The sequence below is a fragment of the Corvus kubaryi genome, unplaced genomic scaffold (assembly GCF_017639235.1).
Source record: "Corvus kubaryi isolate FWS band 111438036 unplaced genomic scaffold, C.kubaryi_AGA036_p1.0 66, whole genome shotgun sequence".
Lineage (NCBI taxonomy): Eukaryota > Metazoa > Chordata > Aves > Passeriformes > Corvidae > Corvus > Corvus kubaryi.
This window is the reverse complement of record NW_024582054.1, coordinates 31,081,280-31,107,204: the sequence shown is the minus strand read 5'-3', so window position 1 is coordinate 31,107,204 and position 25,925 is coordinate 31,081,280. Positions and strand designations below refer to the sequence as shown.

The following is a 25,925-nucleotide window of genomic DNA, read 5'->3' as shown; positions in this document are numbered from 1 at the left end:
GTGGCAACACTGGGTCTGCACTGAGCAGAGGTGGTCAAGGCCTTGGTTTAACATCTCCCCACTAAAGATCATATTAGTAACAACTGGCATATTTTCCAAGAGCCTCTTCCAGCTGTGAGGGAGAAAAATAAATAGGCATCTACCTATGGTAACTCCTTCAATGCACGTGGCAGTGAGATACATGAGTGGTGATGTTCATTCCCAAGGAAAAAAAGCACCCTGAAGAATTTATTGTGCCTAGTGACACTTTTTAAGCTCATGTGGCACAATTTGAAATTGTACTGTACAGCTTGGGTAATGGCTAGAGTGCTTCAGAGGCTTGGCATCTTCCTGGAATGCAATGGAAACAGCATTCCAGAGGTGGTGTAATTTTTAAGAAACATTTTTAATCACTTTTTACAAGTAACTTCTGGACAGGAGCCCTTTTCAGCTGTGGCAGTGAGCAACATCACTGATCACAGCATCATGAATTTTGTGGAAACAGTTAAAACTTGCCACACGTGCCTCAAGAAAAAGAAAAGAGCAGCCAGAGACCACACTTAGCTCAAGGCAGTCCTGATCTGGCAGAAGGGAGCAGATAAGAACTGCAAGCTCAAAACCGAGTTTCAGTATGGACTGTAAGCTTCCAAGCCTCCCACCAGTCAGAACAGCTGGTTGCCCACTAGCAAGAACTTTTTGTAACTTATTCCTCTACTTCTTTCCCTTCACCAACCCAAGCTTCAAAGGATTATGGAGCAAGTCCTGTGCTGTATGAAATAATTTTGTGGATGCTTTGTGGACTGTGGTATGATACAGAAAATTAAGGTCGTGTTATTAAAACTTTTGACACTATTTCTCCTATGGAGTCATAACAGTCAAAGTATTTTCCTTTTGCATATATCTAAACATTCTATTAACATGGAAATGTCCATCTTTTGGTATTTCTTTCATACCCTTGCTTAATTTGAATGAAACTAAATAGAAGCTGCCTCTTATTGCTGAATTCAAGTGAATCCTGAAAAGAAAAAAATCTGCGATGTAGCAAGGTGGGTGGAAAGATTTACCTTTCCAAAGGTAAGGTGTTGCAAGAGCTAAAAAGAGCATCATCTTCACATCAAATTAAGCAAGGTACAGGATCCAAGAAACAACGTGCCAAGAGGCAATTTCTCAGCAAGATGTTAGCATCAGAACACAAAGTGATGTGTCTGGAAGCAGAACTGCTGAGCTGCAAACAACCTGGGTGTGAGTCAGAGAATATTAGGATAGTGCCTGTCCACCAGGAGTACAGACTTGATTGCATGTGACTTGTGTCAACTCTGGAGACATCAAGAACAGAACATAAAAGCAAGGCAACCGAGATATTTCTAAATGAGCCATTCAGCCTCTAAGGCAACGAGTCCGGCAACAATTCCAGTTTCAGGAGAAAAAAGTCAGCATTCCAGGTTTGCGTTCCACAGTTATATCCTTCATTCATTTTTCTCAGGCAAAAGGTCACCAAAACATCATGTTTTAAATCATTAAAAGAGACAATCAATCTCCTTTCAAACTAGCCCATAACTTTGAAATCAGAATCCAATTGCCTGTTCAGGCTCATTAGTGTCTTTGGATCCTAATGACCCACTCAGTTGCAGTAAATGAAAAACTAATCCTTGTTTTATGCCATTGGCCAAAAAGGATTAGCCAACTCTTGCTACCCCCACAATCAGCCTTGTACTGGGGGGATTACAACCATCTAATACTGTAAGTCTACACATTCCAATCTGTTACAATATGTAGCACTTAAAGCTTATTTCCTTGAAATGCTTAAACGTATTAATGCTATAGTGTAAGATTGTTTTCTTAGGATGCAGTGATTCACCTGCCCCTGTCCCCAATGCCTGCATTTACCCACATACATGCAGAGATGCCCTGTTACTCCCAACATGAAGTTTTAATTATATTCATGGTCTTGAAATGAAAAATTTTAAAGATTGTTTTTTTCTTTGAGTAGAGCCTAGACTGGGGATGAAATAATGTACAGAATTTCCGTAGGGTTCAGTGCTGTAATTTAAGAGGCAGCTAGAAATAAAGCCACTACTTACATACAATGTTCTCTGATCTGCTCTGTGGGCTGTAACTCCAGTTTTGTACCACTTGTACCACTGCAGTTTTTCCAACTCAGAATTCTGGTTGCTCTTGTTATATTACACATAAAATCAGTGAGCAATTAGATGAGCCTACAATGTCATGGCATAAACTTTTTGTTTTCCTCAAAGTATTCACACATTGCCATTGACAATTCAGCGTGGTAAAGAGACAATTTGAACACTCTCAGTTGCCCTATTCATACAGTTTTTCTGATATAAAATATGAACAACTCTTTTGGTTTTATCACCTTAAGTATTATACATAACAGCATAACAAAATTTGTCCTGCAGGGTGGTATGCTGGGCATATGTACTTTAGATCAATATACTTGGACTGAAGTTACAGAAAATTCATAAATTTCTCTGAACATGAAACTTGAGTTTTGAGTGGGAACAGTTCACTGAATGTCTTATTTCCTATTAAAAGTGGTGTCTGAAGGCATAAAACAGCAGTACATGAAAATAAATTTTATATTCCATATTATATTATATGCCCCTGGATATAATAATATTAGTCTTTACCTCATCATTTCTAAATTAATTTTTTAGTGTCCAACTTATACAGCAGTTGCTTATTTGTCAGCCAGATATCCCCAACTACTTGTAAACATGCTTTATGCTTATGCAGCAGTAAAATTTTCAGTAAAATAGTAGATGGTGCTCCAGTCACGTTGTTATGTTACTTTACAAATTAAAACATTTTTTTAATTGGAAGACCACTTTGCAGAACAAGACAAATGTGGAGAAATGCTCTCTGTGTTATTTCTGATTAGAAAAATGACTTTTCAATATAGCTGTTATTTCTGTGGAAGAAAGAAAACCAAGGCATCAGTGTCTTCCTACAGCAGCAGATAGGAGTGTAAGTTTCACTAGTCAATTTCTTCAAAGTTTTTTACTCAACAAATTCAAAAATTGATTTATTCAGATATCATTCTATTTCCTACAAGGTTGGTGGCACAAAATATTTATTATTAATATTTATTTAACCTAGTGCAGGGTGGTACATTAGCTTTTACCAGCAATATATCAAGTGAAATTGTTTCCTGTCAAAAACTTCCTTAAAAACTTAAGTGGAACAGTAAAGATATCAGGGTTCTAAATGGCTAGGATACTCCTAGAAGATTCAAGGTCAAATCCCTGCCCTGCTTATTTAAGAAGGGTTTTTGCTGTTAGTACCTTCAGGCTTGGTTGAGAGCCCGAACTCTGTTTTACTCGGCTCAATCCAAGGAGAGAACGAAAAGACACGCCCACCTCCAAGGACTCCCAGCACAAGTGCACAGCGTCGCCATATTGCCACTTTGCTGACAGCTGCACTGCTTTTAAGGGATTACAGCTCCCAGCTGCCACTGCTTCCGGAGGTTCCTGGGCTCCAGTTCAGTTGCAGTCTACGTGTGTGATACCTGCAGTACCTCGTTTTTGCTCTCAAGCAGCCCTTGCTACACTGACAAGAGAATCTCTGTCTACACAGCTGTCAGAATAGAGGTGGTGCAGCAAGTGCATATGTAAAGGGCAAACCAAAATGACACTGGGCAGTGAGATATGTACCAGTGTCAGCAATCCAGCAACACGACTGCTATTGATTTTGTAGGCATAACCGGGCATCGTTTTTAGGTGGAATTTGACAGATACCAATGCAAAAATCCCAGTGTGTGTTTATAAGCAGTTCATGGTCTTAGACCGCAGAAAAGTATCCCAAATGCTGAGTGGCTGCCTCTTCTGAAGCAGCTTTCTCTGCTTTCTTATTAATCAGCCTATCCAATTTGTGTCAGTAAACATCCAGCAAGACCTACAGCTGTGGTTTCTCCCACTTCAACCTGCAGCCTTGACTTCCAGACTGTAACATAAGAGGCATGGATAACAGAATTCATCAGGAAAGAGTTATGGAATAACTGAGCAAACAAATTTACACTTTCTGGCTTTCTAAATGATCTCAGAATATCTATCAGCAGTGTACCATAAAACACTGCCCCAAATAAAAGATAGAGATTCAAACTCGCCTCTACCTTAGGTTTTTCAGACTGGCAGGTATGCAGTAGATTAGAAAAGCTGTGTCTCACTTCTTAGTGAGAAGGACCTCAGCAAGATTTCACTAAAACTTCCAGATTCACTTCCAGTTAAAAAAAAAAACATATCCAACTTCCACAAATCTCTAAGCACAAAAATAGTCCATTTAGGAGTTTAGCAGAAAAGAAACAGTGGCATAGATAATCAAGCTTTTGGTCATTAAGGGCTTTGCAGGGCAGCAGAGGGAAAGGGACTCTAGTCCCCTTTGGACTTTGTTGACATTTTTTTGGCAGACTGTGCAGGCCCTACAGGTAGGATGCGTTTTGGTCACTTGCTCCTCTCAGTCTGTGTGCCCTTCTGACTTGTTTGTGCATTTGCAATCTCTTCTGTGAAGTCTGCTGAATGATACGGTCCTCCCTTTATTTTGCTTGCCTGCTGTCAGGCAGTGAGTTTACTTCATAGTAAGTGACTGGGAAACCCAATTGCCTTACAAATTGTGAGGAGTTTCAAAAGTTAGTAACCTATGTTTCATATGTAACAGAAAAAATAACTTCAAAGTGACCTGGTATTTTCTTCAAAGGCCATAAATGTGAAAGTTGGGGTTCAAGAGAAGATGGTTCTGAGGGATTCCCAGGGCACAGTGCTCTGGTGGCTCAGAACAGTCAGCGTTCCTTGCTGAGTAACCCTGATATTGTCCTAACAGCCATTCTTTCCAGAAGGAAAGGCCTTTGTGGAGAACAGAGGGATGTACTTGTACTGACCACAGCTAGACTGTGGGAACTGTCTCTGTCTTTTTTGAAAGACATTAGATAAAGTGGAAGAAACTTTATTTTGGGATTTTGAGTAGGAAGAAAGGAATTTAAATGTTAAGTATTACAACTGCAACATTGTTCCACTTCAGATATTAAGAAATACCTACAAAACTTTGCATAAAATTTTAAAAATGTTTATTTCAAATATTTTATAAATAAGCTGCTATACACAGAATACTCAAGAACATTGTCTTTAATTTGAATTCAGCTTTTACTGCTACAACAGTTATTCTTACTAACAAAAGTAATTTAGTTTGTATCAGAAGCTGAAAGTTCTCACACAGACATTAACACACTACTCTAAAATTATATTTCTGTTTGTGAGTGCCAATTTAGCATGAGCCTATCATAACATTTTATGAAAAAACACATTTCAAAGATAAATAAGAAAAATAAAAGATGCATCTCAAAACGTGCGGTTGATGAACACACATTGCAGCAATTGCGATAATGTATTCTTACAAGAAATGGAAGGAGAACATCAAATGCTTTGTACTTTAACTCAAGAAACTGAAAACATTTGTCAAGGCTAAGTAGGAAAAGAATTTAAAATGAAGTCAAAGGTATTCAAAAGAATGTAAATGGCTTTGTATTTTGTAAGGAAGAATGAAAACCTTTCATAGAAGGAGACTGTGATGATCTCTGATCCTGTCCAAATGTAAATGAAAAACTAACGTCATCTTTTCCATCTCCAAATGCATGAGAAGGCGATTCTGAGGAGAAGGGAAAGGCAAATGCAGCCTCATTTTCTGGTTTTCCGAAGAAGCTTCCTATATGGAATACATATAATATTTATTATTAGACTAAACCTTACTGAGAGAATACTGCATTCAGCATATGCTTCTTTATTAATATATTGTGCCAAATATCCCACTGAGCATCAACCTACAGCTGTGTGTTTATTTCTGCCCCAGAGATGGTATTTCCAGGGGGTCGTTATTAGAATTGACATCGCAGGAAGTGTGGAGCACTTGAATGGTTTAGAGCAATAAAACACTTCTGCATGATACATTTTGCAACAGAGGTATTGTAAACAGAATTTGCAAAAGTGTTTCTTTAGAGAAAAATGTGATCAGTCATGGAAATGCTTGTACTTCTCCCTTGCAAGTCCTCTCATTTTGCTTCAAACACACCTCACACTATCCCTATTTCTTTCTTTCTCATACCTCTTCTTTTCCATGAAACATCAGACATTTGGAACCCAACATGCAAAGAAAGATTTAAGCTAAAGATTTAGTTAAAACACAAATGAGTACAATAAACCACTGATCTACATTGTCACAACTGAACATCCTTTCAGACAACCAAAGGAGCCCTGTTAAGCTGGATCATGAGCCTGCCAGTCATAGAAACACAAGCAGAAGAGAGCTGTATACACAAGTACATCTGAGCTTCAGACTTACCAATATCCTTGTGTGGGGACAGAGAGTTCAGGTTTCCCACAGAAAAATTTTCATCTGTCTGAAATGCAAACAAATTTTTAATTTAACAAATGAGAAAGGTAAAAAAGCAAACTCTAATGCTGATATGTAATATGTTCCTTTGCTTTTGGTGAGAAAGACACTGTCTCGGTGAATGTTAGCAGCCATTGCAAAATCTGTATTTAAAGGTATTTATCAGTACATAAAGTTGCAAGGCAAGTTCTTTGATCAGATGGGTTTTATGATATTTGCATGCAGCTGCAAACACCCTTCCTCCATTCTTCCAGGAAAAAAACAGACTGATAACAGTCCAAAAGCTGACCTGACTTACTGCTATTCTTTTAAACCAAAAAGATTCAAAATTATTCAAATCTGTGACATTTATAAAATCTCCAAGCAGCAACACAAATACTTCCTACTGAGTAGGGCCTCACATTGCCAGAAATTGTAGCAGGATAACCACTTGTCACTCTTAAAACAAGTTCTTAGACTAGATTTAAAATAGATACTGAAGTCCTTCAAAACTGCCATCAAACTTTAAAGAATCCCAGATCTGCTACAACCTGGTAAATTCTTGGTTTCTGCTGCTGAGCAGGCACAAAATAATGTGGGTTCTGACAGCACTGGGTGACTTAAAACCCACCCCATTCCGGAACAATTCACAAAACCACTCGCCAGTGTGTTCTCTCCTACAGGCAGCTCATGCTATGAGATAACAACCACATGTATCTTGCCAAACTCAGAACAAAATGATGCCTTCCCTCATCCCTGCTTCAGCTTCCAGCCAGAAATCATAAGACTGAGCACACTCCCTGCAGCAGGAGCTAGCTGGGCTCAAATCCCTTATTTGCATAATACACTGCCAAGTGATACCTAAGCCCTGTCTTGTGCACACATCTATCCTGGATCCCCAATTGATCTACCTAATAGCCCAGGACAGGAAAAATTACTCTAGAGCACTGGAGTTAGGGAACTTGACAAGAAAATAGAAGATCTGGATCCCATTCCCTATTCCATTTAGTTGCCTACCTAGCTCCCCCTTTGGAGTACAACTAATCCATATTTGCTGTTCAATAGCCCTAATAGACTGTCCTTTCTTCCTTTCTCACTGTTCTTCACTTCATCAAGACAAAACCACACAGCAGAAGCATGTGAGTTGTGAATTCTGCTAGAGAACCTGAATTTTGCACTGTAACACTGAACCAGAAGCCTTTTGGTGAGTTGAGTCACTGTATATTTGGACATGATCCATATAAGAGAGATTCATACTTTGATTATGGTTAGGAGTCATCATAGGGGGATTGCCAAGAAAGGAATTAAACATTTTCAAAGGACATCAAATGTAAAATTAACCAAGATCTTTTTAAAAAAATTGCTACAAAATAACCAGTCTGAAAAATCTCATTCAGTGTCAATGGTGTTTTGTTCACATATTTTGCTTTGTGGAAATTTAATATTCACAATTAATCATTTTTACCTCATCAGATGAATTTTGTGCTCCAAACAGAGAAGAATCAAATAAATTAAAGCCAGGTGACTTTTGGGAGAAGTTCATGAGAGAAAAGAAAGCAGGAGATTTTGATGCTCCTTCTTCACAACCTAGATTTTGAATGCTGTAAATACAGAAAGGTAGAAACTACATTAATTGTTTTTTAAGTGATGTAGATGGCTTTTTTCCTTCTATTTTTTCCTTTTCCTCTTTTTTCACTTTTTCACATCCCAATAGCTTCCATCAATAATTGCTTTTTGCATCACAGAACAGATAACACAATTCTTTAAAGTAAAGGGAAGTGGTGTTTTTACCAACTCCCTGCCCTCTTTACAAAAAAAAACCCAAAAAGCCTGTTTAAAGATAGAAATCAGAGTAACAAGTATTACTGCAGGAAAAGACAATGTGTCTCATATATTTCTAAGCAAAGTACTGATCTTTCAAAACAGCTTCAACTGGAAATGATATTGTAAGATGAAAACTTAATAAATATCAAGCATAACTCAGGAAAAAATCTGAATATTTTCAGAAGAGCTTTCTAGAAAATTCTTTCTCTAGTGTCTTTCAAAAAGAGCAGAAATGCTTATACAATAAATGTGAGTACAACTTTTTGCTCGGAATCCAAATAAAAGTTGAAATCATACTAGTCAAATGGAGGTGTTTTTGAGAAGTGTGGTTTTTTCCCCTTTAAGTCAGGTGTTTTAGGTGCTCTTAAGAAAGGTTCTGCACTTTCTTCTGCTATGTCAGGATTATCTTCATTTGGCTTAAAACCTGTGTGCACATCCTATTAAAAAGAAACAAACAATGATGTTTATAACATATAAAATTTCCCAAAATATCATTAGTCCTTTTAACGATAAATATGTTCCCAGTGGAGCCAGCACTGAGCCTATTTATTATAGTTCTGTGCAAGAAATGAGTTTTAAACGCAGACTTTTTTCAAAACCTTTCATCAGCTCACGTTAATGAAAATGTTATGCACCAATTGATACAAAAACTATGATGTGTGTAGGAGAGTCATCCTAAACAGCCTATTGTTAGGGCAGCACAAAACCCCTCAAAACACCGACGTGATCAACAGCAATGATCACTTCATTAGCAGTTGGAAGGCGTTGATTGGCTCCTCATTGTCGTGTGCCTTATAATGAGTCACTTTACCAGTTTCTGAGACTCGCCTCTTGCCAACTGAATCAAGTATGTCAAAATACTTTGACCATTCTACATAAACTTCTTACTTATGACAGAAGAAACGCTTTTCTTACTTGAGGTACATACGAACAGTCCATGTGCTCATCTGCTTCTTTATCAGCATGTTCGGCCTCTTGGCTTGCTGCACAAAAAAGACAGCACTGCCTGTATTATAACAGCATTTTAAACAGATACATAAAAACTACATTGTGGGAAAGAATCCTTGAAAAAAAGTTCACTAGCTTATCATTGCTGTTGGGAAGGAAGTGCTCTGACTGTGGTTTTCTTAACAACCCACTTTGTGGCTCTGTCCATAACAACTGTTCTGCCACTTACTCACTGTTGTTAAAGCATTACTCAGGCTGCTTCTTGAGGTTTGGTGTGTTCTTCAAACCTGCCCATGTTCCTGAGAGTGCTGTGTTTGTCTACTCCAGCTATTGCCCTCTGAGACTGCTAATACAAATCAATAGAAACCAGGTGGCAACAATATAAAAAGTACATCCATGTGACAGTGATGAAGTGTAGTTTAAAGAACTGGACAAGAGTCAGGATGACAAATGAGAAGAAACATTATCAGACTTTCTGCTATTAGAGTTTCTGCTTTAAGCTTCAGACTGTGCTACATCTCAGGCACTGTGGGTTAAGGTCCTAAGTTTCAGTATTCTCTTTGTTAAAAAATCTAGACTATAATCTGTTATATGCATCTAAATTAGCAGTACAATTAGAAAAATAAATATTTAAACTGAAGCTCAGTTCCTTGTGATTCAGAAATTACTGGTGTATTTGTAACTACCCTGTTTTTTTCTGTAAGCATTCTGCATGTTTTTCTCCAGTTAATTTTCATCTTTAATAATCTTAATCTGATTCTTCAAGATACCTAAATTACTGGGTTTATTATATCCCTTTTCTTCACATTTTCTCATGCCTTCTGGGTAGATGTTAAGACTGGGTTTCATTTTACCCAAATAATTTGAGACTTGAGTGTGAACTTACAAGAGATGCTGGATGGATCCTTTCATTCACAATGGTCAGTGCAGACTAAATCCTACATTACTGAGCAGTTCAGTCTCTACTTAAATTAGGACTCTGCCTGTCTGTTATACTCAGATTTTGAGCCTAACAATCAAGGTAGAAAAGAAATGCAAATGGTGGCCCTCTTAATGTCAGAATGAAAATCTGGTCCCTAGAATTTTCTGGTTTATAATTATATGATCCAACCTTATAAAAAAAATTACAGTTGTACTTTACCCATTACTGCATTTTCACTCTCAAACTGTTGATTGGAAGTCAACTGCTTTGGAAGATCTGACAGTCTAAAAGACAAAATTTAATGTTTGTCTAAATGTGAATTATTTCCATAAACCCCAGCCTCAAGAATGAAAACTACTTTATTTAAGAAAACTTACCTGAATTTCACTTGGTTTTGTACGCTTACTATTGATGGAACTTGGGCGATTTGTGGGTTATTAGTCCCTGCAGTGTCAACAACCACCTAAAACACAGAAAAAAATTCAAATGAGGCAGCGAATGAAATTGTCACTTCAACAATATCACTCTGATTTCTCCTTAGACTGTGGAAATCCTTTCTTTTAACTGGAAATTAAGGATCAGACAATGTAAAAACTTTATCTTTGCTTTACCTACATTTTGACAGCATGATACCCAAAACCACTTCTGTAATTTTTTAATAAAGTCTTAGTCACAGCACTAATAAATAGATGTGATTAATTAACTTTCCTGTAACACAAATAATGCTATGTCATTTACAAACTTCATGCAGGTTTGCTACTGCTGCAACCTGGTTGCTCATCTTGTCAACACAGAAAGGGCTGAAGCCAGGCCTGGCTCTGCCTCTAAAGGCCAACTGAGCATCCACATCAGTCTCAGTCAGCACAGGCCTCATGTGTGGATTGAAAAACTGCAGAAAACTTGGGAAATATTTCCACCTCATAGATTTTCATCAGAGTAGAAGCCATAACTCTTCTATGTAGCATGTATTTGTGCCTTAAGGGCAGGGTGAGGAATCTATGCCTCAGCATCAAATAACACATTATTTTACAGGGAGTGTCTAGTTCTTGTTTATTTTTAATTAACAAAATGTATCAAACGGAATTCTATTCAGGGTAGGGGACAAAAAGGCTGGTTCTGCAGAATCTGTCTGCCACTCAACTCCTGTAGCATACAGCACACCATTTCTGAAACATAGCAACCTTCTTTCTTCCAATCTTTTTATTTTTCCTCAGACTCCATCTTCTTTTCCTTGTTGCCATCACCCTTTCTTAAAGTTCTCTTAACCTTGACTTACTGCTTCCCACAATTGTCTAAGTGCAATTCTAGGTCCCAGATTCCCAGCCTCATCTCTAGATTACCCTGGCAACAGCCCTTCCACCATCCTCATCATGTCCAACTCCCTAAGCCAGTCACAAATCAGAATTGTTTGAAATTTCTTCTGGTCTTGTCCCACTCAGTCCTGTCACTGCCTTTCATCTTGTCTTGTGTTATGAAGGCTTTGTCTTCTCACATAGGCTTCGCTCTAAACCACTTAGTGATTCACTCACTTCATTCTTCAGTTCCCTTGAAATTCTTAAGAAAATCACAACTCATTATGCTAACTTTTTTTACCTAATTTTTTTTGTTCATTAAATTTTGATTTTAAACAGATGCAGTGAGATGTCCCTCAGAAAGAATGTTTAGAGATAGAAACTTCCCCAAGTTTCTGCACAGCATCACAGTTACAAACTCTTCTACCCCTTATGGCCTTACCTCCTCTGATTACTCCATTAATACTTTAACAATCCTATGAATGGTCTTGGACTCCATGAGACTATTGGTGGTTTTCACAACTTTGCAAGTTGTACCTCCAGCTTTCTTCTGGATTAGTTTATTGTATTTGAATAAAAAATATTGTATCTGAATAAAGCTGCAATTCACCATTTCAAGAAAGTGTCATAGTAACCATGTTCTTATGGGTGAGAGACAGAAAACTGAATTGTGGGCTCCTGCAGTGCACCAGGAAGTGTTGTTCGTGGTTTTATTCCTCTCAGCCCAGATTTGTTTCTGGTTAAACCTCAGAATGGAGCCGTTAACTGTAGGCTGTCCTGTACACCTACTCCTTTATGAAGTCTTTCATTATGGAGCAGGTGGCTCATGATTTATCAGTAGTAGAAGATTCTGATCCTCCATTAGAGTTCCAAATATTTGCTACATGCAGAATCTGCAAAGGTTATTTTAAATGCTAAAAATTACTATACAAAATGAGTTGGTAAGGTGGTCCACCTCGAGTTTGGCATTAGAATACACTTTGTAAGAACATAGATATTTTCGGAATGAAAAGGCACCAAAGAAATATTTTTGCTGTGATAACCAAGCAATTGCAGATTACCATGATTAGAAATGTACAGTGCTAACAGGTTTTATGTAAGACATAATACCATGAGGTATATTTGAAGTGTTTTAAATTTAAACAACCACATAAAACAGATTTTATAACTTCATATTTTTACCAGTGGGAGAGCAACACACCTGTGATGGATTTTCTGCAAGGCTGGAGGAACTGCTGGTGGCCAGTGAAAGTTCCACTGGTTTCTCTTTTTCTTCTCTCCCTAAATTTACAAATATTATGTAATATTGTCAGTAGGATTAAGTATCCAAAGCATGGCATTGTTAAACTGAACTTGGGAACAACCCTTACAAATTTTCCTTTTAATAGAGAGCAAAAAGAAACTTATCACAAAATATGAAAGTATCAAACAAACAATAGTTGCTTAATATTTACTAATGTGAACAGTGCTAAAGATATTTTAGATTTGAAATTAAATTATTTTCAGATGTTTCTGACACCGTGAATCAGGTGTATCTGTTACTTTACTCATTGCACAGATAAGGGAGAAATCAGACACAGAAGATCCCCAGAACATAAAAAAAGTTAAGCACCCAACTTCCATTGAAAGCTTGGCTTCAACTCTAAGTAGTTGAGCAGTTCACTGGATTTGTTACCATCAATTACCCATTCTTTTGCACTGAATATGCTCACTGAGAAGTCATTAAACACACTGCACCTGTTTCTGCTCGTTGCTTTGAGAACCTAAAACTCTCTACAGACTGGACAAATTTCTTAGGAATGCATGGGACACGTAATGTTTTATACAGCTGATGTTTCTCCTTTGGCAAAGATGGGTGTTCACGCTCTTCAGACACCCTAAACAAATTGAAATTAAAAAAAAAAAAATTCACTGCAAAAGAAAAGAAATTGTAAAATATAACTGCTTCAAATAAGTGGAATTCTCAAGGGCACTGGATGTTGTCAAGGAAGTTCTACCACTTTCAGCACCAGTAGTTGATAAAAATGAGGTTTTCTTTAAATAATATCAGAGAGAGAATATCTCTGAAAAAGAAGCCATAAAGGAGTAATAAGCCAATCATAAGAACATTGATGACTTTAATTTTGTCAGTGTCAAAGAAAAGTATTAGTATTGTGGAGTTTTACACTTTAATCAAAGTGTCTCATTATTGTAGTTCTGAAATCACATTTTCACATTTAAAACCACTTTTTCTCTCTCTCTCTCTCTCTTTGAGATTGTCTGGAATACTCACACTACGAATACACAAAAGAGAAAACTGCAGCAAGTGCTTTCACTTGTGGGGTAATTATCTGTGTAGGGTAAATAGCCCTTTACAGTGCAGAAAGACAAAGGTTAGCAGAACAATGAAGAGTAAAGTGGCTATTTGGTACAGGAAAATTTACTACTTTTTAGAATAATGAGTTCTACTTTATTTTCTCTCTGGCATTCCTGCTTAGTGCCTCTGTGCTTCTAGCTACAACATCTGGTTTGTAACTGACTGAACAAAGCTTTGTTCAGAACAAATGAAGAACTGAGTCAGTCTTTTTGTTCTTCTTGAAATTCTCCATAAACGAAGATAAGATAAAACGTAGGATACACTTTATAATAGAGTGTGGAGTAAAATTAGCAACACTAATTAAAAAATACCACTGGGAAGCACTAGCTAAAATATAAGGACCTAACACATTAAATTCATATACATACACAACTGTGCTCACATAAAACCATGTAAGCACGTCAGCCAAGTATCTCTGATGAAAAGTCTATTTTGTCTTGTAGTTACATTTATACCTGGTGCTGTGCTGGACTGAGACTGAACAAACTGTACAAAACATATACCACCTAAGAAATTAAAAACCAAAGTAAATCTTTTAGTTACCTTAAGTCTAGATAAGACTAGATAAGATGTGTCAAGAACGAATACTACAGAAAACTGTGGCTGGTGTATCTTTAAATTCAGACACAGGAAGCTCAAAAGCAAGGAGGAATCAAAACTAAGCTAAGCACAGAATTCTGGCTAAACTGCTTCACTTTGTTCCAAATGGCTCATTTTCCCACAAACATCATTCAAAGATCAATTGAACAAGGCTACTGTGGCTGAGGTCATCAGTTAGACTGCCATAAATTGGGGGGGCAGGCTGTGGTTGGGGGGTTGGTTGGTTGGTTTGGGTTTTTTTCAGAATTTAGGATGTCAAACTCTGTTTTTAAAAGTTCCTGGAGTCAGTTTCCTTGTGCTTCTGTAAAACCTAGCAGACAACTCTATATTTCTAAAGACTTGCTCTCCATTAAATAAAAAATCCTCTTACAATGCATATTTATACAGAAGAATGCCTCAAAGGCAGTTACAAACCAAACTCAGAAGTTCTTAAGATATTCATTCTTTAAGTAACAAAACCTTCCAAAGGAGCCTGCAGTTAAACTCAATGCATATGCAGTACACCTGCTCCCTTCCCTCCACAAAAGCACTATTGAAATATAAACCATGCACATCTTCTCTGACATTAATTAATGCTACTGGAAGAAAAATAAAACTGCATCATGAAGCTCAAAACAATCCAAATTGCAGCAACAAAAATAATCATTTGTCTTCTTTCTCTATTTCATTATTAGTAGACATCTGAGTAGATAAAAACTCTTTATCTTGATCCATACTGCAGGGGTTTTTTAAAGTGTAAAGAAAAAAAGAGATATTCTTAAGCCAAAATAAAGTGCCATTTCCTTAGTAGCATTTTCTTCTTTGTAGCATGAAGAAACCCAAGGATTAATATTAATTTCCACTACAGGAATCAAGTGTATCTCATTATACATATGAAGAATCACACCTGCTTCTGTGGTATTTACAGCTACTGAAACCACGTTCAGTATTCTCATACAGGAGCATTCTTTTGAGTTGGCTTTTCATATATGTTTACATTAGAAGTCCAGAAACAACTTTATAATTACTTTTCTAAGAATTATGTTATCAAGTTTTTTCTTTGATCAGTAGAAGTCAATCACTTCTGATGCAAAGATGCTGAAAGAACTGCAATAATCCACCAAGGAATCTCCTTTATGTGAAGCTTTAGCAAAAAGCTCTCAATTGGAAAGTAAGAGATGGAATTAATACATGACTGAACTGGAAAAAAGATAAAGAAAGAATTACAGTCATGGAATTAAATCTCTCCCAACCATTTTATAACAGCAGAGAGAATGAACACTATCTATGCCATAGCACAGTCCAAGATACCAGCCTTTCTATGTAATAAATAGAATGTCTAATTGAGAAATCAAGACCAGGGCTTCAAAAGAGTTGAGTCCTGTCTGGTGACTGATGAGAACTCTTGCTTTGGAAATTAAACTGTGATACTTGTCAGTGTAACTGGCGAGCTATAAATCAGCTACAAGAGCTGATAAGAGCAGAGGAATCTGTGTTTTACACTCCTAACCAAAAACTAACTGGCCAGCACTGAGTGATTCAAACAACAGGCTTTTTAAAAGAACAGTGTCCACTGCCATCAGGCTGCCCAGAGCAGAACATACATATCAGCACCTATTAATTGGCTTGCAAGTTGGCTTCTTGTCTTGAAGCCTTCTAAAGCTTTTCATGGCTATTAATTTGTACATTGTTCTGCCCAGTGCTTTCATTGCTCTCCTTAGTTCTTTCCCTTGATGCTGCTGGTTTCATGCTGCTCTGGATCAGTTCATGGAGATTCACGGTACAATTCCTTTTTATTTCTTCTTCTGTGGCAGAAGATGAAGATATCTCCTCTTCACAAAGATCTTTTTTTGCTCAGTAGTAAATTTGTAGTGGTTGCAGGACAGCTTGAAAGAAACTCCTGCCTTTGGTACCCACATCCTGCTGTTGTATTTTTGTAAATTGCTTTGAATCTGCAAAGGTTTTATTTCCTATAGCTCATTTTCTCAATACACGTTTTCTACTTAGGTGCTTTTTTCCAGAGGGTTTTTTTTTTGTTTTTTTCTACAGCTTCATAATACACCCATTTTTAACACCCATAGTTACTTAAGCAGTCACTTCCATGCTTTCTTAGTGAAGACTTTTTTTTAATACACTAATGTCAGACAAAGATAGTAAAAAACCAATTTTATGCCATACAAGCCTTTATGTTGTGGAACATAAGGTGAAGGTACAAGCAGACTCCATGACAGGAAAAGAAATGTACAAATGGCAGGTCTGGAAGTGCACCCTATGGATTCCTTACCACAAAGAGCCTCACGGAGGGATTCTTACACCTGCATACCCAAAGCATGGATCTCTGCCTCTTACAGCAGGTCTTTGATTGGTATTTTGTGTTCTGCAGACTGAACACACATGGGTTTCTTTGAAAATTCAAAGAGAGTGCTTCCCACCTTTTTTTTTTTTCTTGCCTTGTCTTAAAACTAAGGGGATTTCTTGCTTCCCCATGTTTCTGTTCTTGCCAGTTACAAAAATCTTACATGGGAAGGTAAAATGGGTGTAAAGGCTACACCACAAAGAAATTATCATCTGAATGATTCATAGGTCTGTAAGAAGATATTAAAGACCTAAAATGTCCCTGTGGAAAGGATCTTAGGAATTATTAAAATGACACTTTTTTATAGATATATTCCATTAAATGCCCATTTAAAGCCCTAGAAAGATTCTTTTTCAAGCACACCATAATATAAAATCACTTAAACAAAGTCTTTTGGACATATTTTTGCTTTAAAATTGATTTTGGTTTAGAAGTATCAGCTCGGCAGGAGATGTTTCAACATTCACAAGGACTCCAGATAAGTGCAAGATAGTCCTCATGGTGATTTTCAGTCATTGTAATTGAGCTCAAATTAAAGTGAGTCCCAGCTGTAAATGATCACTGACTAATTCACTAAGCCATTAATCCTGTCTATGAAACTTTCACTCATGCTTGTTTTTAAGAACTAAATTAAGAGTTAAATTTCTTAAGTAGTTCAGAGGTGAAGACAACTGACATGTGGAACCCTGACTCCTTTTCCAAATATATATTTAGTAGAGTAAATGTTATTTTATCTCTGACTGCACAGTCACTGTAGTTGCATTCAAAACTACTCACACAGATCTCTCAGCAGTAGCTGATGAGAAAATGCTTCTACAAAATCTTTTTATAGCATGTTTCCAGATACATTGAGGTTCCAAGAATCAAAGTACGTCACCATCTTAAACCCCCAGAAATATAAAACTTTTAAAATTACATCATTAAATCACATGACCAGGATTAGAGAAGCTTGACAGTCCTTATTTAAGAACAATTTGTGTTTTGTAGCAGTTTTTGTGTAAATTCTGATATAGTATTCTGGATAAAAGCAAGGGGAAAAATAATTTTGAAGTGTACCTTTCTTTAAACTCTTCTGGCTTCTCAAGACTTTTCTGATTTTTTCCTTCAGTCTTTTCAGAATTATTTTTATCTTCTTTAGTCTCTTTGAATGTCTTAAAAGATAAAGAACAAATGGCATAAAAATTGACAAAACTTGAAATATTTTAGCTACGTGCTGCAAAAGTTTTCTCAACCTGATGAATCAGTGCTCAGTAGTAGTTTTGTAGCCAAGAGGTTCTGAAGAAATAAGGAGAACCAGGTTAAAAAGAGGTAATTTTTTTTGTTGGAACTGTAATGACTGGAATAAACACAGACGTTTTGGAGCATGGGCTCTAAATGCCAGAACCTGGAGTTCATAGTTATACACAAACTCACCACATCCCTTCTTCCCGTATGTTTACACAGCACATCCCACATTAGGAACTTCAGTCTGTGACTGCAAGTGTCAAACAGGATCACAGAATATAAACAGAAAAACCCACCCATGCAAAACGTGCTGCTATCAGCACAAGGCAGTAAATGGAGTCCTTGATCGTCTGGTCCAGACAGGTAAAAGCACCCAGATGCAATGCTATAAAAAGTTACTAAACCTTTACAAGATTGGGCTACTCAGGCTTAAAAGAGACCTTTTACAGAGGAGTGGGTGCAAATTCTGTACTGACAAAATCCCTTTGATTTTTTTGAAGATTTTCCCTTAGGAATCAGTGCTTCTCCTAGTCAGTAGAACTGTATTGATCTCCTGTCTAAAATCAGCCAGTTTTACTGCTGGGGATTATATACCCACACGTCTTTTGGGGAAAAAAAAATAAGGAGGAAAGAAAGAATTCCCATTATTCTTATTGTAAAGCATATTTAGTTAAACACAAACCCTTAAAAGCCCAGTAGGACCTGTGAAAGCTGCACACTCAAGCCCTGGGGGTCACTGAGGAGTGGCCCTCATCTATTTTCAAGTGTATTCTCCTGAACTGACACCAAAGTCATCATGACATGGTGCCTTAGCAGAAACCGTGGCACAAACTGAGGTCAACAGAAAGCAAGCTTTAAGCACCTTTACATTCATGGACCCTTCTTCCCTAAGAAAACATATGTGATGCTATAGAAACATAATTATAAGGCTGGAATCATCCTGTTGGTCTGTGTGCTTGAAAATACACTGTGTTTTTGACATTTCAGAAAATGTGATGGTGCTATGTATGATCACGTATATAACATGGATTTATAGAAAATAAAATTAAGATACAGTTACCTTTTTCAAGTAGTCAATTTTCATTTGTAATTCTTCTGCTTCTTTTTGCAGTTCAATGGTTTCCTGAGCAGCAGCTTCAGCAAGCTGCAATGTTTCCTGTGTTTTTTTCTTCATAGAGGCACTTCCATGTCATGGAATATATTTTACAGCAATATATTTTTTCAAGCAAGGGATGCCATCAGATCCCTGACCTCTCTATGCCATAACACAAATGCTAGAGGTGCAGGAAGCTCTGATAAATCTACATTTCCTTGGCAAATCTTCAACTCTAACTTCAATTAAGCTTCTCCTAAATGAAGCATTTTGATGGGTATGTTATTAAATGAAATTTTATTTTCTTTCCCTGAAATGCTCCCATAAATTTAAACTGAATAGCTGAATTTGACCTTCAGTTTTCTCACAGAGAAATGCGAACACTGCCACTCTAAACAAAGATATAAATATATAAATAATTACTTTCTTTTCTAATAGAAAGTTGTGAAAGGTAAATATAAAACTTCTTTCCTGCCAACTGAATAAACACTAGAAATCAAGGATACATGTGTACAGCCCAATCATTTACGGATTTAAAAGGAACAGCCTCTGCAAAAATAAAATTTACTTTCAGATCATTAACTAACAAATTAATTTTCTTAACAAATACAAGACAAATTAATAGATCAGGAGCATTTATCTTGGCTTAGTATCAACAACAAAAATCGCAGTATAACAGTAAACATTAAAAATAGAACTAAAAAAGAGATGAAAATTAAATTTAAAATTTTGAGAGGCTAGATGTAAAGGAATCTTAGAACTTTTTTAACCCAAGAAGTTCAATGATAAACCTCTCCCCATTACATTTATGGGTTAGAGGAAGGAATATCAGTATGTATAATCTAAATTTTTACTTGCTGCCGATTTTTTTTCTAAAAATGGTGTAACAAAGAGAATGTATTTCATTAGCTTAAAGGAAACTGTGGAAAATTGGAGATTTTCTATATGGCACCTTTAATATGCAGTGCACTGCCAAAAGGCTTTATTGTAAAAGCATTGACAATAGCAGTACCCAGAATGTCCAAGCAAGCATCTTCTTTCCATTTGTATTTTGCACAGAGTTTCAAAACTCTCTTTTGCATTTCTTCAACTTCTTCCTTTTTTTTGTAATACTCCTGGGCAAGAGCAGTTTCTGCATATTTTTTGCCACGTTCCTGCAAAGTCTTTGTACACTGGGCTATGGAATCCTGATGCATTTTCCTATAAAAAACATGTAATTTAATTTTTTTCACAGGAAGCTTTTGTTTATAAGGGAAAAAAGCCTATAAATTTATGGCATCAGCTCAGTTAATTTGCTGCTATCAATGGAAGAAAGTTGGATTATATTTAATATGGCAATATTTGGGTTTATTTTTTTTATTTTCCAGCCATATTCAAGGAAGACTATGCTGTATGTAACAAAGAATAGTCCTGATGTAAAAACCAGCCAAACCTCCCTGTTCTGAAGGCAATGTAGACCGTACCATACCCAAAGGCAGCCTGGCAGATCACAAATGTGTTTTTCCCTGTGTAATTATCATGAAACTCACTGCAGGCCAAAGTCTCTGCTGGTGCATGTTGGCACAATTCCATCAGTTTTGGTGGAGCTGGATCAAAGTTACAGTAGAAGAGAATTTGGCCAAACCTCCCATGTTTAGAGAGGCCTGGTGCACCACTGGGCTAAGAGCTGCCTCCAAGGAGATGCTGAGTAATCTCTGTCTGACCCAGGGAAGCCTTAAACACACACATCAGTCACACTGAAACAATAGGACTATTCATACTTAAGCTTAAGCAAACACTTAAATGTTTAAATGGCAAAGAGGCAGAATGCTCAGCTTCTTGTGGGGCTGCCCTGTAAATTAATGTTACACTAAATGCAATTTCACTGACATCATGTGAGCGCATAGCCATGAATTACTAAAGTAGGTAACATCAATTAATGCAGGGAAAGCTTATGTGAACAATGGAGAGGCAAATTTTAAAATATTATTACACCTAAATATTAGCAAGAAATTCCTTTATGGGAAAAACTGTGGAGCATAAAAACAACTGAAGTCAGAGACCCACCTCTTAACCTGCCCCTACATTAAGGAACAGCTCTCACTGCTTGCAAAGCACACAGGATTTCTCTTTAAGGAACATATTTTATCTCAAACTGCTATTAATCATTTAGTTGCAGCATGACTGAAAGGCTACATTTGACAGTCATGGTTGCCCACTGGCTGTGCCAGACAATGGGAGACAGAAAAACTTATGTCCAAATTCAATACTAGAAACTTCTGCTCTTACAAAAGGAAAACAAATTCACAGGGCAAAGCACAGGAAGATTGCAATTTTCAAATAAAACTACACTCCAGGCACAAGTTCCTGCTAAACTGACTGAAGTTCAATACACTTTAGGGGAAAGAAGTGGTAGGTCAACACTGTGAACCAAACCCAGGAATTGGTATTTCCCAAACTTCACATAGAAGATGACACCAATCTATTCACTTTTCTACACTGGCGGGCTCAGAAATGTTTTTTGATTTACCTAATATTTCTGTGTACTGTACAAAATTTCCCAGGTATGAAAGATGAAAAGTATTCAGTTCTATTTAAATAGATATTACAAAAATAACTGATAAAAAAAAATTGCTAATAAACAACTTCGAATGCACTATAAATAAATTTAAACAATATAAATAAGTAAAATAATTTGTTGTAACAAGTACATTTCAATCTTGTGAATATAATCCTAAAACTTTATACTCTTTTTCCAAAATCTATTTTTCACAGGTAATATTTATGGCCATATATGCTATACTAGTCTTGAGAAATTGTTACTATCTTTAATATTTCCTCCAAGTAATTTACATCCTCCAGTTCATGCAGATAACACAGACTATTTTGAATTCAGCACTGTTCACATTAATTAGAAAAAGTTTTAATCTAATTACAACAGGAAAAGGGCAGCACTCGCAACCCCCTGAATATTATGCAGATAACTATTTATTACTTTTTCCTTCTTCATATCACTTATTTTCAGGATTACCCTACAGTTCATATAAGCATTCTTGTATGTTCTTGAAGCCAATAACAACAAAAAAATGTGGACCATTTTATAAACCTCCATTATAAGTGCATAATTAAACACAAACTGATCTGCCCATCTTTTGAAAACATCTTTCCATCTAAAGCAGCATGTCCTCAGTGCCCCCAAATGCCAGACTAAAAAGAACATTCAGCTCATAAAGCTCTAAAGACACTTACTTTTCTTCCTAATTTAAATATTTAGAATTTGCTGAATGCACATCTTGCTGACTTGAACATATCATCAAATGCTTTGGTGCAGAGAGACTATATCTGAGGCACGGTTTTGTAAAATACATGAATTAAATTTATTTTATGATTTGTAGTCATGATGTCTTATAATTAAGCTCAGGAGAACAGATCAAACACTTTCACGTTGGAATTGAAAGTAGTTATCTAAAGAAGCAATTTAAAAGTAATGCTTCTTTGGCTTGTCAGCTCAAATTAGTGAAAGCCAAAATGGCTTAATCATATACTCATAGAAAGCCAATTTAGCCTTATTTTTCACCAAATTTAGAACTCTGAACAGGAAGAAGAAAGATAAGCTACTAACTGAGTTAATTAAAGGCTCTCAGGCATGCAGTTTCTGCTGCCTTGGACAACTGGCAAAAAGAATGATTACAAAAGACTCAAATCCAATGTTTTAAATTACCTAAATTTGTGACTCTAAACTGGTATTTAGGTATCTGGAGGGGTCTGCCGTGACTGTTGCACCACGGGGCCAAGCAGTCTCCACCCCCTCACAAGCAGAGCAATGCAGGTGAGCAGCCTCTCTAAAACAAAGATCAGTTTTACTTTGCTAAATAGAACTTTGGGGGGTTACCTTGGCACAGCACATCTGGAACATTTCAGAGAGAATCTTCAGGGTCTTTTCTTTATTTCATTGACTGTAGGCAGCTACATTGCAAATTAATAATTTCTTTTAAATGCTGAGTCTAATTAATAAAGATGGAACACCTGAGATGCCACTCACTGAACAGAATTGAAGTTGCAATTAATGCTGACTAGAAGTTTGCCCACAACTAGTCTTAAAATGGTTTTAGACCAGGCTTTTCTGAGTCACTTACTCATTTTTCAGGACCTAAGACTGAATTTGCATGCTTTGTTGTTATTTTGAAGGGTATACAACAGTATACAAAAACTTGATTTGTATACTCTGATAATCCTATTTAATTCATATTCACAAATAAGGAAAAGCATAAAATTATCTGAATGCTTCTAACTGTTACCTGAAAACATTATTGTTTTTATTTATGGGGCTTTTCTTGAAACAGTAGGCAATCTAACAATGTTCTGAAAAATTGTAATAGGCATTTGGGAAGCAACTGAATTTCAAGAATTCATATTTTATCGTATTTTATTGGCAGCTACAAAATAACATATGATCTCATAGTAATGTAAACAAAAATTCTTTTAATTATTCAGTCATTTATAAGTGACTACAAACCGAAAATTTGCAACAATTTTTTAATGCAGACAGCACTAGTTCTGCTGATCAGTTTAGTCAGTTTCATCAGTACTACTGCTGGAAACCTCATCTCATGTGATCATAGATACCTCTCATTTTCTGCAGCTTCCCCTAAAGCTTTAATTTCATTTTTCAAATATTCTTCATGCTTTTTAAGAATTGCATAGGTGGGCTTCCAGCTGTGGACAAAGTAAACAAAAAACAAAGGCATATTAGTGGTCTTTCTTAGTAAAAAAAAATTAGAAAAGAAGACACCAAGCTACTTTAGCTAGCTTACTAGAACAAATGATTTATTAATTTTTTGAAAGTTAAACATAAATGGGTTTAGTACAAAAATCTTTTGCAGGCATACATTTATTTTGTTAATATTTTAAAGCAGCAAATTCAGGAAAATATATATATATATTTAGAACTAAGAAAGATTACAAAGCACTTTTTAAGGAATTAATGGAATGAATGTCACAAATTTTTGGAGCTAATGCTAAATAATGAAGCATCTAAATCCACATATTAGGTCCTCAACACACCACCACCAGTAAATACTTAAGATATGTTGAATCTTCTTGTTGGAGACAGCCACAACTTCATTCCCACCAGTATCACCAGCACCCATCTCATACCTAAATGGAAGCAGCAGTTACAAACTCAGAATTTCCTCCATTTGCTAAGCAAGTCCTGCTCAGAAAGCATCAAAATTATTTTTTCTACAGCAGGATGCTGCAGATGGTTCTGAGAGCAGAGCAGCTTCACAGAATACTTATGACTACTGCAATAGCAGAACTTTCTCAACATCCAGGCATTAGAGATACCTCTGCCTTGGATATGGGAATACAAGAAAAACAGGCAGATAGACTTTCTGATTCAAGTGAAATTCAGATGTGATCTTTAGGACAGGCATATTTAAAAGGTTTTGAAAAGAAAGCATCCTGTCTGGAAAAAAAAGGAATAAGACGCATGAACCATACAGCACTCTTGGCACAAACTGTTGGACACCACTGGTGATTAAAAGTGGAACTACAGAATGTTATTTCACCTTATCTACTGCAAATTCTGCAGAAAGCTGAATTTCAAAAATGTCAGATTTTCTTAAAAGCAGAAAGCAACATAATTATATAAAAATGCACTTGCACACCAGACACTGTAATGTTCTTTTACTCAGAAAGCTCCATGACCCTCTTTGGAGGAAAAAAAAAAACAGATGCAAAATTCATAGAGATTTTATTAATCAGAGTACAAGCCATGTTGCAAGTTACATTTTTTGTTCACATCTATTCTGTGGACATGGAAAAATGTAGGACAAGAACACTGGTTTGTGAACACAACCAGGTATGCAGGATTCAAGCAGCACATTTACTAGTTTGCTAAATGCATCACTGTTTCATGAATCTCCTTGATAGCCATCACAATTATTTGTCCTTCCTTTCATCAGCCAGAGTATAAAAAAGGTCTTTATCCACACTACTCAAAGCAATAGAATTATCCTGCAGTTTGGCTAGTGGGACAAGACAACAATTTCTTTTCCTAACTAACAACATTCTGAGTTCATGTGGCTTTTTTTAAAATTATCTTCTTTCTACTTCCATGAAATCCCACCATCCTTGCATCCAAATTTTAAAACTGTAAGAGAGACAATAAAATTGGAATAGGTTCCAACAGCAGCATTTCACTACTTCTTACTGCTCTGGGATCAACATTTCTAGTTTGAATCCTTCAAGAAACTAAATATTAGCAAAATGTCATCACTTGTCTGAAAATGTATGTTTCATTTGGGCCATTTTCTGTCTTCAGGTCTTTTTTACCTAGACCAAAATGGATTTCTTTAGAAAGCACAGTATTATCCCAATACATCTGTCCCATATATCATATTTTCTCTAGACTTGTTGAATATAAGAACTTTGTATTTTGTTCAAAGTCTTCAAATCTGCTTCAATATACTCATGATGTCTCATAACCCAGACAAAACGTTGTTTCTTTGAGAGCTCTATTGAGTTCTATCACTGGCAATTAGTCAGCTGTGAGGGTGATTGTGACTCCAAAACAGTATCTGAATTTACAAAACCAACATTGGAATCATGTCCAGTATAGATGGAGTGTCAACTAGAATAAATTTTAGAAGTTTGGGGTGATTCTACTGTGTAAGTGCTCTAATTGTCTGATCTTATAGCCAGGGCTTGTTTATTACAGTTTTCAGTCTGTCGTTAAATGACATTTCCAATAATTTAAGACACAAAGTCTCTACTCTTCTGCAAGCATTGTCCTTCTATGAATACATGCATTCATTAATGAGTCACTTCTCATTTTCAGTCTCTTTACACTAATGCCATTAATTATTATTTTAGGACTTGAGCCAAAACCCATTGAATTCAATGATTAAAATTTAGATCAGATCCTTAGTTCTACCCTTAATTTTTTACTTCTTAATTTGCATCACTTAACAGTTTATCATTTGCAAACAGATTTG

The 25,925-nt window shown here is 36.4% G+C and overlaps 1 protein-coding gene across 1 annotated transcript in view; it reads right to left on the bottom strand.

Moving 5' to 3' along the window:
• Nucleotides 1–5,087: 5,087 nt before the first annotated feature.
• CUNH14orf39 (chromosome unknown C14orf39 homolog) overlaps nt 5,088–25,925 on the bottom strand; it is a 28,982-nt gene continuing 8,144 nt past the window's right edge. The window contains exons 5-18 of the mRNA XM_042048288.1: nt 23,554–23,643; nt 19,961–20,148; nt 19,455–19,497; nt 18,916–19,036; nt 17,688–17,782; nt 13,078–13,217; nt 12,542–12,621; nt 10,426–10,511; nt 10,268–10,332; nt 9,094–9,161; nt 8,476–8,615; nt 7,820–7,955; nt 6,325–6,382; nt 5,088–5,691 (exon numbers count right to left, since the gene is read on the bottom strand). Coding sequence (XP_041904222.1) covers nt 5,489–5,691; nt 6,325–6,382; nt 7,820–7,955; nt 8,476–8,615; nt 9,094–9,161; nt 10,268–10,332; nt 10,426–10,511; nt 12,542–12,621; nt 13,078–13,217; nt 17,688–17,782; nt 18,916–19,036; nt 19,455–19,497; nt 19,961–20,148; nt 23,554–23,643 — 1,513 coding nt within the window. The 3' untranslated portion in view covers nt 5,088–5,488. The remainder of the gene's footprint in view (nt 5,692–6,324; nt 6,383–7,819; nt 7,956–8,475; nt 8,616–9,093; nt 9,162–10,267; nt 10,333–10,425; nt 10,512–12,541; nt 12,622–13,077; nt 13,218–17,687; nt 17,783–18,915; nt 19,037–19,454; nt 19,498–19,960; nt 20,149–23,553; nt 23,644–25,925) is intronic.